This window comes from Myotis davidii, unplaced genomic scaffold, assembly GCF_000327345.1.
Source record: "Myotis davidii unplaced genomic scaffold, ASM32734v1 scaffold963, whole genome shotgun sequence".
NCBI classification, from domain to species: domain Eukaryota; kingdom Metazoa; phylum Chordata; class Mammalia; order Chiroptera; family Vespertilionidae; genus Myotis; species Myotis davidii.
In genome coordinates, this window is record NW_006294116.1 from 453,558 (window position 1) to 469,092 (window position 15,535).

At 37.3% G+C, this 15,535-nt stretch overlaps 1 protein-coding gene across 1 annotated transcript in view; it reads right to left on the bottom strand.

The window, feature by feature from the left end:
* Positions 1-15,535, bottom strand: part of FAM13A (family with sequence similarity 13 member A) — a 250,927-nt gene that overhangs the window by 212,240 nt on the left and 23,152 nt on the right. The window contains exon 4 of the mRNA XM_006768190.2: positions 1,883-2,060. Coding sequence (XP_006768253.1) covers positions 1,883-2,060 — 178 coding nt within the window. The remainder of the gene's footprint in view (positions 1-1,882; positions 2,061-15,535) is intronic.

The window sequence follows — 15,535 nt, forward strand, 5'->3', positions numbered from 1 at the left end:
TAGAATCAATTAGATAAATGAGACAGTACAGTACTTTCTAAGTGCTCAATATACACGATATGTTACAATTAATATAGCCTATTTCAATGAGAAAAGGACCTGGTAGTGACGTCTACATCCATAAGTTTAGAAATACATACCAATTAATAGATCAGAACAATAGGAATGTACTTAGTGCCACTGAACTGTATATTTAAAGATGGTTAAAATGGTAAATTTTGTTATATACGTGTGTGTGTGTTTTAATCCTCATCCAAGGATATTTTTTCCACTGATTTTTAAAGAGAGTGGAAGGTTCTAAAAAAATAAATAAATAAATAAAGAGAGTGGAAGGGAGGGGAGAGAGAGAAACATTGATGTGAAAGAGATACATTGATTGGTTGCCTCCCACATGTGCCCTGACCAGGGCTGGGGATCAGACCTGCAACCCAGGGAGGTGCCCTTGACTGTGAATCTAACCCATGATGCTTCGGTGCAAGAGCTGACGTTCTAACCACTGAGCACATCACCAGACCTGTTATGTATATTTTATCACAGTAAAAAATTGTTAAGCTATAATCACTAGTAGACTCTATAATAAAAACTCATCACTTATTTGATATTTTGACTAATTGAAGCAGGTTGTCAGAAATTCCAGATCAAGCCCAATCCAGTAAGCCAGCAATGAGATATGCATCTGTGTATTATTAAATAAGCATTCTATTTGCAATTTGCTTTCACCTCTTCTAGAACCTAGGGTTTCAAAATTGATGAGTAACATTTTCTACTTACCTTTATTTCTTAGATGCAAGTTACCAAAGTTTACTCTGCAGATAAACATAAAAGGAAATACAGCTTTTTTACTACCATTGAGCTCCTGAGTAAGGTAAGAATTAGTGGAGCCTGTGTTTGAGACATTTATTTGAGATCCTAACATATCCTATGAAATGCTGTTATTTAAAATTTAAATATCTAAGGTTACAAAGGGGATCATTATTAAGGCAGAACTTCTCCCTCTAGTAGGTTGCAAAGGTCCTGAAGCCTGCAGCTACTATGATCTAAGCCAGAGTTTATATTTAGAGAGTGGTTCTCCCGCTGTAAAATTACTAGTTCTGGGCAGCTGAATGGGTCTGCAGACTAATGGAGTGGATAAGCAGATACACTGCTAAGGAAAAAACAACAAATTTCCTGAGAGCTTCTGAGACCCTTTAAAGTGTGAGGAGTGTTCTCTGTCTGTCTCTTTCCTTATAACTAGAAGGAATGTGTTTTATATCAGCAGGGATTGATAGGAGAGTGAAAAGCAAAGTCCCTGGATTGCAAGATCATGTTTCATACTTTAAAGAGCTTTCAGGAATAAAAGGGAAAGTAAAATATAAAGCTTTACAAAAATTCTTGTGGCTAGTGATGTAGCACTCACCACAGAAAACTAGTTTATTTCTAGTCCAGTTTATTCCTAGAAAATAAATAAATGTAGCTGAGGTTACATTTTTTCTGTCACTGACATATTCCGCTTGTATTTTTCCATCCATTAGCAATGTTTTGAACTTTAACACTATTAAAGAAATTATGCCCTACATCGTTTTCCTTTCCTTTCTGCTAATCAATGTTTCAGATTAAATTTTTCAGTGCCCTTTTTTAGTGAAAGTAAAGCTTATTTTCAGAATTTTAAATAAGGTTGTTTGAAATACTACAAATGATGGTTTCATAGAGGGTATTATCTGCTTTCTTAAAAATTGGGACAAAAAATGAGGCTAAAATGCCCAATAGCAAGATGGAACTTCTCCAACAGAATTGGTTGACTTTCTGGTTTGAAATAGTAGGCATCTACATCCCACTCATTTTAGGCAATGCTAAAAGAAAAGGGGTATGTGATAATATTTAAAGCAAAACTCCACTGACTTACTGAAAGCAATTGGGCCCAAACACAGTGGCGAGATTGTGGACATTCATGCGATTCTGCACATGGTGCTCGGCTACCTTTGTCAAGAACTGGCAGAGGTACTTGAGGAGGCAGTAGTGGGTGTCTGGCAGCTCTTTTATTAAGGCTCTTAAGCTATTCTCCTGAGCATCATTTGTGTCATCTGAAAAGAAAAATAAAAATGTACTCAGGCATATTTCACTGCGACAATAACAAAAATACACAGATATTTAAATTCTAACACTTTATTCAGAAAAAAGATTCCTAAAGACTGAGATAGGCCATCAAAAAGGGCACTTTTGGCCCTAGCCGGTTTGGCTCAATGGATAGAGTGTCGGCCTGCGGATCAAAATTCTGGTTTCGGTTTCGATTCCAGTCAAGGGCATGTACCTTGGCTGCAGGCTCCTCCTCAGCCAGGGCCCTGGTAGGGGCTCTTGCAGGAGGCAACCAATCTCGATGTGTTTCTCTCACATGTGTTTCTCTCTGTCCTTCCCTCTCTCTTCTACTCTCCCCACAATCAACAGAATCCTTGGGTGAGGATTAACACAACAAAACAAAAAAGGGCACTCACTTTTGCTTTTCCTATGCTCCTTAAGCGTTCAACTTTTTGAAATGTTAAAGAATTTCTAACTTATTCAAGACATGCTGAAAACCAAGAGCTTTATTCACTGCATGAAATGGGTTCCTTTAAGTGAAAAGATGAAAGTTCTTGACTTAAGAAAAATCATATCTACTATAGTAAAAACAAACATTGTATTCCTGAAATTGTGAAGAAGTAAAAAGGAATTCATGCTAGTTTTCCCTTGCACCTCAAACTCCAAAAGTTATGGCCACAGTTCGTAAGTGCTTAGTTAAGATGGGAAAGCATTGAATGGCTTCAGGGTAGAACACGTGAACAGAAAACAAGTTCCAATGGACAACAACAGCGTTGCACCAGAAAGCATTGAGCCTACATGGAGACTTTAGCAGGGGACCGGCCCCCTGTAATGAGTAACTCTGAGCCATTTACTGAAAGAAAGGAAAAAATTGCACAGAAATAAGTCTGGACTGAAAATATAAAAATTACTGGAGAGAGAGAGAGCACTCAAATTCACAAAATTTTTATTACAATATAGCATGATTGATCTATTTTATTATTTGTTATTACTGTTGTTAATACCTTACTGTGCCTAATTTATAAATTTACCATAGGTATAAATGTATAGGAAAAAACATCATATGTATAGGATTAGGTACTATCTGCAGGTTTCAGGCATCCACTGGTGGGGGGGGGGGGTTGTATATATCCTCCTCGAATACGGGGAGACTTGACTGCTGTACCTATGTGACCTTAGACTTTACTAAATTGTTTCCTTATTTTTAAATGGTAATATTAACTATCTTATAGGGTTGTGATGGGGATTAAATGAAATACTTGTAAAGTACTTAAAAGAGTGATTGACACATACTAAATGCTATAAGCATTAATAGCTCCTTTTACTGTACCTCCATTGAGGTGTGGTTTTATGACCACACTGAGGCTGAAATGAAATGCCTTTAATACGAGCGCAGTTCACCTTTATGAATGTTAGAACAAGTGATGCTACTAAACAGCAATGCCAGAAACATTGTGTAGATTTCCATCTTTGTTAGAACTGTTTCGCAAAACATTCTATTTATAATCAGAATTATTATTTCTTACTGACCACAATGTGATGCAATAAACTAATTTTTAGGGTGAAATAGATTTCTTGATATTAGAGGCTTTTCATATTAAGTTACTTTTAACAATGAAATAAATCATATTCAAATACTTTGATAATCCATGTAGTATGTTGCTTATGATGGCATTCTTCCCCACTGCATAAAGATCTTGACTAGCAGAGTCAAGATTTACTTGACCAGAAGTAAGAAAGGGAAATAATTACATTTGGAGGTTATTAAAAACTAATTAAAGACTAACCATTTCTCATATCTGTATATTAGAGCAATAAATAACTATGAAGAGAAAATATAATTCTATTTTGCTTTTTTTTTTTTTTACAGTGATTAATCCAAAGTGAGTCTCGATGTTTTCATGGGTGTGTTTTCTCTGTTTACAACTGCGGTTTACACCATCCCGACTTCCTTGCTCATTTTCCTGCTTCCATTGTGACTGTATGTTTATGTTTGAGTTGTCTTTATAAAAAGTTATTGCTGGAAGCAATTTATTACTAAGCTTCATTTGCATTATTACAAGAGGCTGCAGTACATTTTACAATATTCATTCATTGTATAATATTCCATTCTGCCTTTACCACAGTTTATCCACTCCCCTCTTAAAGGTTATTTGGGTTGTTCCAAATGCTTCCTGGGGACAGTGCTGCAAGGATCATTTTTGTACATAACTCCTGGTGTACATGTACAGAGTGTATCTTGGGGTATATTGAAGAGTGAAATTGTTGGGTTATTGTATGAAACTACAAGTTTACGTATAAATAATACTGCTTTGCAAAGAACAAATTAACCTCTATATGTACATAGAGAATAGAAACAATAAAAGTTAAGATTAAACACATGTAAATATTTAAAAATATAAAGTTAAAAAAATATAGAAGTGTACATTTAAGGGTACAAGCAACAGAATTCCAACAGCCCTGGAAATGAATGGGCCACTGGCCTCGGTCTGACATGAAATTTCAAACCCTTGCATGCGAAGACACCTCATCAAATAAAATAAATTCTCAAATAGTTATGAATTTATGACAATAGCATCCTTAAAAATGTAACATTTTCATCATTTACTTCCAATTTTTGAAATGCAATAAATAATCTTCCCAAGGAAATAAAATGGACAAATAATGGGAATGGAAACAGATATATTCAGAGACTCTCAAGCTTATTAAAATAATATTAAATCCTTTATGGCGTGAATGGAAGAATCACTAAACATATTCTCAAAAAAACAGAAGTAATTGAGGAAAATATGTCTTATCTTTATCTCATTCTATGCCCCCAAACTTCCATTTCCTCTGATGGAAGATGGATTCACTGATTCACTCACTGGGCGAGAATCTTGAGTGTCCTCTACTTCAGTGGTTTTACATACCACATTCGAACCTTCAATAGTCACAATGGACCTCCTGAATTTTTCTTTGAACACACTGACAGTGCAGTAAAGGCCTTTCTTTATTAGCATATTTCTTCTCACTTCTTTTCATACTGATTAATTATGTGCTAACATACTGAGAATCTGCAGTTTGCACTGCTTTCCAGAAATATGTGGTAAATAGCACCATTACAGCAAAGCTTCCTACACAAGAGAATCACCACGGCTCGACTCCTTTGGAGAAGCTTATAGGAGAATGTAGGAGAATGCCCAGCAAAGCACTGAGTCTGGGAGTCTGGGTGCAAATGTGCCTAATAAGCAGATGCCTTTTCATGTTTGTGAGAAACACAGTTCATAATAATTACTTTATTATTACTTTCATTATCTTTTGATTTGCTGATACCTAAATATAATAAATACTACCTATTCACTCATGTTCTTGCATTTATATTAGTAATTACAATGGCTCCCTCGAGTTTTCACATTATAAAAAGGAATCAGCAGTGCTTCTATGAATTAATACACTTTAATTCATGATACTTATTGCACACTATCTATAATATTTCCAGGTGTTTTCTATGTGTCTGACAACACTGAAGATACAGCACTGAACAAAAAAACATCATGCTTTTATGAAACATATTCAAATCAAGGGGAGAGATTTGAATCAAACGATCAGTAACGTAAGTGCTATGAAGAAATATAAAGCAGGGTAAGGGGAAATAAAGCCGCGTTATGCAGGGGTGGGGAATGTTATTTCATGAAACACAGTCAGGGGTTAGGGAAGGCCTCTCTAATATGGGGACCGCTAAGCAGAGAGCTGAAGGGAAGAGGGAAGTGCATTCTAAGCAACGAAAAGGGGGCCCTGAAGGGGCCTTGGGGCTGGGGCCACGTGGTATAGGTGGGAGAGTAGTAAAAAATAAAGTCAGGAGACAGTGTGGGGGAGGACTAGGGCCAGCCAACACAGTCTTATTTTAAACTATGGCCTCCCCTCCCCCCCCCACTGCCACCCTGAGTGAGGGTCCTGAGCTGTGGGGGGATGTGACTTTAGGGGCCACTCGGGCTGCTGTGCTGAATCTAGGCTCTAAGGGGCAAAGTCGAAAGCAGGGAGACTAGGGAGGGGACTATTGTGACAGCCCAGAAAAGTAAAAGCCAGCTGTCATCCCTGGACCAGAGGTTGACAGCAGTGAGATGGTAAGACATGTGCAGATTCTGGATAAAGTTTAAACGTGTCTTGTTTGTTCTAAATATGTAAGTTGTTTTATCTATGTAAAATACATGTATGAAACAATCATTCAAGAAGTCTTTATTGAGTGGTTTATTCTATGCTAGGCAAAATTCTAGGCATTTGTGATGCAGCAGCAAGCAAACAAACCAACCCCTACCTTCATGGAGCTTAGAGTCTAGTAGGTAAGATGTTAAACAATAAATATAGTAACAGGGCTAGGGGAGCGGGGAGTACCAGCCTGGTGAGGGATGGTGACTGAAATTAGAAATAAGATTTTCAGGAAGGCCTCACTGAGAATGTGTCTGATGTTTATAGGCAGTTTAAGTTAAAAAATAAAAATCCACAAACTGGCAAATGTGAGCTCAGAGTTGGAGGTTCAGTTTCAAATGTCTCTTAAAGCCCCTCAATAAATTCCTTGCATATAAAAAGTGGTTTAGAAATAGTTTTAGCCCTGGCCAGTGTTGGTAAGTGGTTAGAGCATCGGTCCATGTACCAAAGAGTTGTGGTTTCTATTCTTGGTCAAGGGCAGGTACCTGAGTTACAGGTTTGCTCAGTAGGGGCATGTGTGAGAGGCAACCAATCCATGTGTCTCTCACATAGCAATGTTTCTCTTTCTTTCTACATATCCCTCCCTACCACTCTCTCTAAAAAATCAATGGAAAAAAATATCCTTGGGTGAGGATTGAAAAAAAAGATAGCCTTAATAGACTGATACACACTTATGACACACTTTTAAGACAAAGTAAGCCAAACTAGCATAGGAATTAAGAGACTCCTATATCTCGAATATATCTGAAAGAAAAGTGGAATAATTTAATCTATTTAAAGAACTAGCTGGTTCAAAGTGTTAAGTTGGAGTTGGATTAAAGAGAGTTATTTAAATGATAAGAAAAGGGTTATCTGATGGTAGGAGAGTAAGGATACTCAGCAATGAAATTCCACAGAAGGGCCTCAGAAATGGAAGTACATGTATCTCTGAAGCTGTTTAAAATATTTTAACTACTTGAAACCTGAAGTTATTTCTATGAACTGGAATCAAAATTAGAATGTGTTAATTCATGGGTCTGGAAAGTTTAAGAAAACTTTGCAGATGGAATAATGGTTAATAACTGAAATAGTCATCATTTTCCTTAACATTAACCTTTTCCTAGGACAAGAACAAACTTTCTCTTTTAGGGAAAAGTGCCACTTTAAATTATTCAAGTTTTCTTGAAAGTTTTCATTCATTCTTGGCTAAATTTGACCCATTTCTCAAGCAAAGACACAAACACTCAACTAGCAGCATCTACACAGTACCCAGAGAAAATTAGTCAGCACTTAAAGAAGACTGTACCATAAAAACTTTTGTTCCAGAGTAAGCAGCAACCAGTGAACCAGGTGACAAGTATTTGCTCTCGTTAAAAAAGATGACAAGCATAACCAGTAATGCTGGACCCAGATCACATGAGGGGTGACACCTAACTCTAATCTGGACATTTATCCTAGTGCTTGTCAAGTGCTCTAACTTTTCACTGGCCATGAAGTTATACTGTACTTACAATTTTAGCCTCAAGGAGAAAAAAAAAACAACTGAATGCTAATCTCTACCACAATATATCTCAAAGTCATGAGAAGGTCAGCCATTAAAACAAGCAAAATACTTAGCTTCATGGCGCCAGATTTATTGAAGTAGCTTTCTATTTCCTCATTAAGCTTCACAAAAGGATTTATGAAAACTTGCTAATTGATTAGACAGAACAATGAGCTGTTGCTGCCTTTGGAGATAAAGAGAAGGCATAAGCGCAAGGATGTGGACAGCTCCTAGACACTGAGGAGACGCCAGCAAGGACGCAGGGACCTCAGTCCTACAACCACATGGCACTGAAGACTGCTAACGACCCGAGTGAGTCTGGTCGGGTAAGAACTCAGGCCAACATACCTTGATTTTAGTCTTGTGAGAGCTGAATAGAAAAACCAGCTGAGCCTTCACACCCCACTATGAGATAATAAACGTATGCTCGCTGTTTTAAGTCACTAAGTTTGTGGTAAAGCGGCAACAGGAATCTCATCCCACTTAGAGACAACTAGACTGAAACAGAGATGAAAACTTGTCCATGTCCACCAACCACCACAGAGCTCAACTGCAGTTCAAATCCGGGCAGTCCGACCTCAGAACACATGAGTTGATCAACATACTCTAACAGAATTAGCTGTTTCATACATGTCAATATTTTAAAAATGTTTTCTGAATCGACAAGCAAAATTGGTGAATAGTATTGGGTAGGAACCCTAATGCATTATAGCTGCTTAGGTCTGGGGATATGTGTGTGGGGGGGGAACAACATTTTAATAAGAGTCTACAAGAATGTCGGGCACAAAATGTTTTCTAAAAATAGTGAGAATAAAAAACGTGAATTACATTCGCAGAAGAATGGGAAAAGCAATCACAAACTGCCTCTGCATTTCATTCTCCAGAAGTAGAATCATTTCTTTCGAGTGACGACAAGCTTCATAATCACATCTTATAACTAATGGAATTTGTACTTTTCCATGTAAAATGAGAGGCTATGTTTGTATAGCTCTCTCGTAACCCTTGCCCATGACAAAGTTCTTTCTCAGACGCCCCACACAAATTTCTCAAAGGGCGAGATGATAAAGTGACTAATAAAAATTAGTCTATCCTTAGACACTATTAATGAAACTACCAATCTTACCATTCTGATTAGATTCTGATTAGATGCAGAAGTGTGTGTATTGCTAAATTAGCCAGGATCCACACTTAACTCCTGCTCCCAGAATGAACCTGCATGCTGACCCACACAATTAGTATTTGCTCAAAGTAACATGTAGGCAAAGGCCTGTAGGCCGAACAGAGAATGAGTGAGGCTTTACATTTCAGTCCCATAACAAAAATTAACTCCTGATGATACGTAAATAGTAGGTCAGCTAGTCTGTTCTGAGGGCATTTACTGAGTGCTGCATGCTTGTCAGGGGAACCAGGTGGCACAGATAAAAATATAAGAAACATAAAATAGTCTATCTAAATTTCCAAAATGGAAGATCAAATCTAGGTTAGCTGTTAGACAAGCATTTAACAGGTGAAGAACATGTTTATATGGGACGCCAGTACACAGGAGAACAGGAAAAATCACCACAGCACACAGAAAGGGGAGCCTCTGAATATATAACATGCTAATCTTGAACAATAAGGCACTATCCCAGCTAAATAAAACTTAGCTTCTTGGCTTTCCCTATGAATCTAGTGCTATATTAAGTGGTGTGTGTGTGTGTGTGGCAGGGTGGGGGGCCGGGGGAGTGACACACTACTTACTAAGTAGTTAATAGGGAAAACATATCACCACTTATCCTGCCCTTGAGATTCAGCTGACGCTGCTCAAGCTGTAAGTGGACTGAGTTGGAGTCCTTTGAGTTAAACCATGAAGCCCAGAGTTAAGCCCAGAGTTATTTAAGTCTATTTTGAAGGTCTCTTCTTTCTCCCTTAAGTCTTCAAATTTATTTATGGATTCAATGCAAAAATTGAGTCTGTTCATGGGTTCAGAAAAGTAGGTGTTTACAATGCAGCTGAATGGAATTAGGACAGATTTATGGGTGACCAGCAAGCTAATCATTTGACATACTTCCAATTTGATATTCTTTAAGCAAATTTTCAATATCTTTTAAGTGAATTGACCTTCTATAAATACAAGTTGGATACCTTTTTAAAAAAAATATGGAATGCTTCACGAATTTGCATGTCATCCTTGCACAGGGTTCACGTTAATCTTCTCTGTATCTTTCCAATTTTAGTGTATGTGCTGCCGAAGAGAGCACAAGTTGCATATTTTTTTTAAATAATTCATTTGTTGGCTGTACTCTCTTCCAGCTCAATCCAAATAAGATACTCACATAAAAGCATGAGTGAAAAATGCAGAATTTATTGAGGATTTCACTCAGTTCATAACAATTAATTCCAAAAATCTCTAATAGACCTTATCTCTTGGCCTTGAAGGGGCTTAGTCTCCTCTCCCTTCCTCCTCTGCAGGCCCATAATCTTCCTGCTACTACAAAATTCTATTGCCTAAAATAAAAAATACAGATAACAACAGGTGTTGGCAGGATGTAGAGAAATTAAAACTCTCATTCATTACTGATGGGAATGTATAATAGTTCAATTACTTGGGAAAATTGTTCCTTAAATGTTAAACATAAAGTTACCATTTGACCCAGCAAATCCACTCCTAGGCAGTTACTCAAGAGAAATGAAAGCATATACCCACATAAGAATTTGTAGATAAGTGTTTATAACAGCACAGCTAGTCAAAAGGTTATGCCCATATAAGACCATGTAAATATGTGTTCATAACAGCATTATTCATAATAGCCAAAAGGTGAAAAACGCCCAAAGTCTATCAATGAATGAATGGATAACAAAAGTGTGGTACAGTCATGCAAGGGAATATTAACCAGCCATAAAAAGGAAGGAAGTGCTGATCTATGTTCTAACAAGAATGGACCTTGTAACTTATACTAAGTAAAAGACGCCAGTCACAAGAAAACCACATGGTGTGTGATTCATTTATAGGAAATGCCCATAATAGGCAATCTATATAGACAGACTGCCTAAGGCTGAGGGACGTGGAAGGGCAGCGGGGATGTTGAGGAAGGAATGGGGAGTGTCTGCTAATACACTTCCAGTTTGAAATGATAAAAATGTTCAAAAACCAGATGTGGTGATAATTGCACTCTGAATACACTAAGAAATCACTAAATCATATACTTTATGGGTCAATTTTATGATGTATAATTTATATCTCAATAAACCTCTTAAAAGAAATTCTGTTGGCTTTAAAATCAAGTATAGGGGGGAAAAAGTCAGAGAAGTTACAGCTAAAGATAAGTTTATCTACTTTTTCCCTAATGATTCACTAAAATGAAAATAAAATAATTGTAAAGGTATAATCTGTCAAGAATAAAGAGAACTGAATAGAGGACAGCAGATGAAAGACTTCAACAAATTTACAGGCACACATGCACACGCGCACACATACTTCAAGACCAGCTCTAATGCAGAATTTTGCTTAGCCTAGGTTTCTCATTCAGAATTTGCATAATCCCACTCATTACTTATAACTCTCTCACAGAATCAAAGGAAAAACAAGATTTATATATGTGCTCTGTACAGAAAAGGTCATCTAGTTATCAGGATATACACTCTTAGAGATCACAGAGCATCATAAACACAAGTAAGGTTTTTCCTGTCACGTGGATTTGAAGGAAGCAGAACCAACTGGAATGTCATCACAATGTATGGAGTTGCATGTGGAAACCTGGGCTTCCTGGCACCACATCTGCAACTCATTCCAGTGCAGGTTTCACAATCTGAATGATTGGCACCTTGGGCAGATATGCCAGTGGCAACCTTTTAATTCTTTTCTACATTTAGATTTTTATCCAGAAGAAAAGAATCGTTTATATACTTGTTATTGCTTATAAAATGCCGAAAAGGCACAAACTGAAAAATGAAAGGGCTTGAACTTGGAGTTTAATATGATTGTTTTTCATAGACACAGAAATTTGTGAAGGTTGAATAATTTCAAAAGAAAAGGAACTTCTCAGTAAGAAGGAATTAACTTAGAGGAGGAAAAATGTCATGTACTTCCCATGGAGCTCATCCTATCCAAAGAGTGATGACGTAACTAGTATTATAACTAGCCAACATCTGCAAGGTAAAAACCACTCAGCTGATTGCAAGCAACGCAAGTGTCATCATGATATGCAGTATGGATAAAAGACAAGCTTGACTCAAACTTTCTGAGTGAATTCCTCTGATAATGAAAAAAGCAGAACTCAAAACTCAAGCACAAGTCAACTTATTAAATTAGATTTCTTTACAATTAGACACAGTGCTCATTAAAATGGCCCTACGATCAGGGTGCTTTTCTTCAGAAAAACAGTTGCTGTTTAAATTATCAAATGCTCATAAACTAAAACTCACAGCACTTTATTCTCACATATTGTTTGCACAGCTATTATAAACTTCTGTTCCATTTAAAATCAAGTATGGGGGAGGGGAAGGCAAAGGAGAATGACCATTTAAAGGAGTGATCACATGTTCTTCCCAAGATTCCATTATAATGACAATAAAATAATGTTCAAAAAGCATAAGCACCCAAGGGCAACAAAAACAGCAGAGAAGACAGAAGTAGATGAGATTTCAAAAACGTTTAGAAGTGAATGCAAGTGACGGAAGAGAGAGACTGTTCCTTACCGCCACACACGCATTTGGGCAAGTGTATTATCAGGTAGGAGTGCTGAGGCTTAGTCTCTGGGTATCACTGGATTCCTGGATACCTGAGGCAGCTCAGGGCTATAGTGAAGTACCAGTTGAAAAAGTGAGAATCAGTGAAAATCTGCTAAGAAATAAGGGGCCTATATCACATTAGGGCTGGTGCTAGGATCAAGAGATTATATAAATAAAATACTTGCTAGGTTTTAAACTATATAAATAAAACATCTGCTAGACATTAAACTAAACAGTGGTAATCTATTGTCACTGCAAGTAATAAATTCTCAAAGGGAATCAATGTTAAAACATAAACTAAAAACATAAAAAATTATCTATACAAATTAAGAAAACACACCCCAGTAAAATTTTTCCCATGGATTTTAGAATCATTCTTTACTTTTAGCTGTGCTAGCCATTAAAGATTTCCAAGACAAAAACATCAATTCTGTAATAATAATTTCTATCCCAGAGACCACCTAAGTAGCATCCATTGTAGGCTCTTTACTAATTAATTTTCACTCGTACACTTACCAAATTGTGATACATTTTTCTTTTTATAAACTGTGATACATTTTTTGTAATATTTTTATTGATTTCAAAGAGGAAGGGAGAGAGAGAAACATAATGGATGAGATGAGAGAGAGCCATTGATCAGCTGCCTCCTGCATGGCCCATACTGGGGATTGAGCTTGCAACCCGGAACTGTCCGGGAACTTGGACCTGCTGGTTCATAGGTCGATGCTCAACCACTGAGCCATGCCAGTCAGGTGTGTCATACGTTTTTAAAAGCCCAGCGTTATGCACTGAATTCTGTCCGTACAAAATTCACAGGTCAAAGCCCTACTTACCCCCAATGAGACTGTATTTGGAGATAGGGCCTATAAATAGACAATTAAGGTTACCCGAGGCCATTGAAGTAGTGCTCTAAGAAGGGAGAGACTTTAGGAGAACATGCACACATGTGTCCCTAACCCTGCATTGGTGAAGGTTAACTGTATTTGTAGAGTAGCTGTAATGGGTTTAGAAGCCACACATACATTAATCATCTAAGCAAAATCTTGGCACAGAATAGGCACTTAAAGCACGATGAAAGATATATAAAATTAGCTTACTGTCATCTCTTTACATCTATAATATTCAAAATGTAAGTATGAAGACTGCTGAGTTTATGTGGATGACTACGAAATTCACATCTTCGGCCTTAATCCCCCATCTCCTAAGCACTGACATTCATTTTACTCATCATGGCCCCATAATAACTTTCCCTCTTCATTTCCATTATTTGTATTAACTGACCAATTGTCTAGATGGCACATCAGAATCTCTCTTTTTTCTTAAATAAGAACAGCTGGGCCTAACCGGTTTGGCTCAGTGGATAGAGCGTAGGCCTGCAGACTCAAGGGTCCCAGGTTCGATTCCAGTCAAGGGCATGTACCTTGGTTGCGGGCACATCCCCAGTAGGAGGTGTGCAGAAGGCAGCTGATCAATGTTTCTCTCTCATTGATGTTTCTAACTCTCTATCCCTCTCTTTTCCTCTCTGTAAAAAATTAATAAAGTATATTTTTTTTAAAAAAAAAAAGCACAAAAACATCTGGATCGCTGAGATAAACATTTATACTTAAAATTGTTTTTCTTGAAATAAAAAAAATAAAAGAAAAATTAGATTACAAAAAAAAGACCCCACAAAGAGCATACATCTGATCCTACCAAGCTAACAGCATGAGTCTTTGGGCTGAGTCCCAAATTCGCCCAAATTCACCCAAATTCACCAAAGGAAAAAAGAGCATTAGTCAGCCACAGAAGGTTCCTAGAAAGTGGAAGACTGCTTCTTCCTTTCAGGACAAAAGATCAGGTCTGACAGGCAGACACATTTTAAAAGTAAAGGCCCCACCCTAGGTACAGATAGAAAAGATTTGAATTCCTGAAGAATAATAGCTGCTTTGGGGCTTGGCAAAGCATAGTCTGCATCAGCTCTCCTTGGTGCTAATTCAACCTTGGTGCTAATTCAGACCTTCCTAATTTATTAATTTCCACTCGTGACAGTCTGACAAACCCTCTTTGCCAGGGTGGTCCTTCCATATCCAATTATGGGATAGAAAGATTTGCACTTATATTATAGATTTTTCAGTAGGGAACATTCACATAAAGGGATTTCTAGTTAATCCTAAATTAAACTAATCTTATCCTAAAGTCTTTTTATTGTTTGCAACTCATATCTATTCCCCAAGCACACCTGAGGCTATAAAAAGAGAAAACATATATTACTGGCCCACCAAGATAAGAATAAAGGATCCAAGGCATGGAATATAGCCAAACTGAGATAATTACTTTAAAAACCTCAATTAAGGAAGGCGAGACCTTGCAATCAGAGATAAGTTTCACATGAAAACAGAAAAAGATGATCTCTTAACTAGGAATTGTCCACACCAGGACTGTGACAGGAGCAAAACGTTCTTACAGAAATCAATTTTTAGATAGTTTTCGATAAATACCTGGTGTGCAGATATCCTAAAAACATAATAATCATCTCAGATTCAGAAACCAGACAGCTCCTGTTAGAAAGTGACAATGTAAATGTGCTCTTCCGCAGAAGGCCCGTGGTCTACAAAACCAAAGGCTGCCCCACAGCAGGGATGCTCAGGTAGCGTCCAGACTCTCATCAGCTCAAAGGTCTGAAAAATGCTTTGTGGAGGCTCCAGAATTCTATCCTCCTTAGCATGGAAAATAGGATCTTGATCTAAGAATTTTAAGCTATTTAATTTAGAAATAGCTTGCTCTTTTACAGGATATAATTTGAAGGTCCATAACATTAAAAAAAAAATCTGGCATTGCGTTGTGACAGAGTATCTGGAAAACTAACCTGTTATTATGAGGACAAATATGAAAGCAGGGTAGTCTTTATTAAGGAAATTATAGCAAAAATATTTCATTAGATATCAATGTGTAGTCGAAGCGGGGAGATGAGAATACTATAACTTCTTTCAGTGAGTCTGTAAGGAGCATTGACACCTCCAGCTTTAGAGTGACCAGATGCGCCCTCAGTAAGAGTAAGTCTTTATTTTCTATCTGACTTATTAA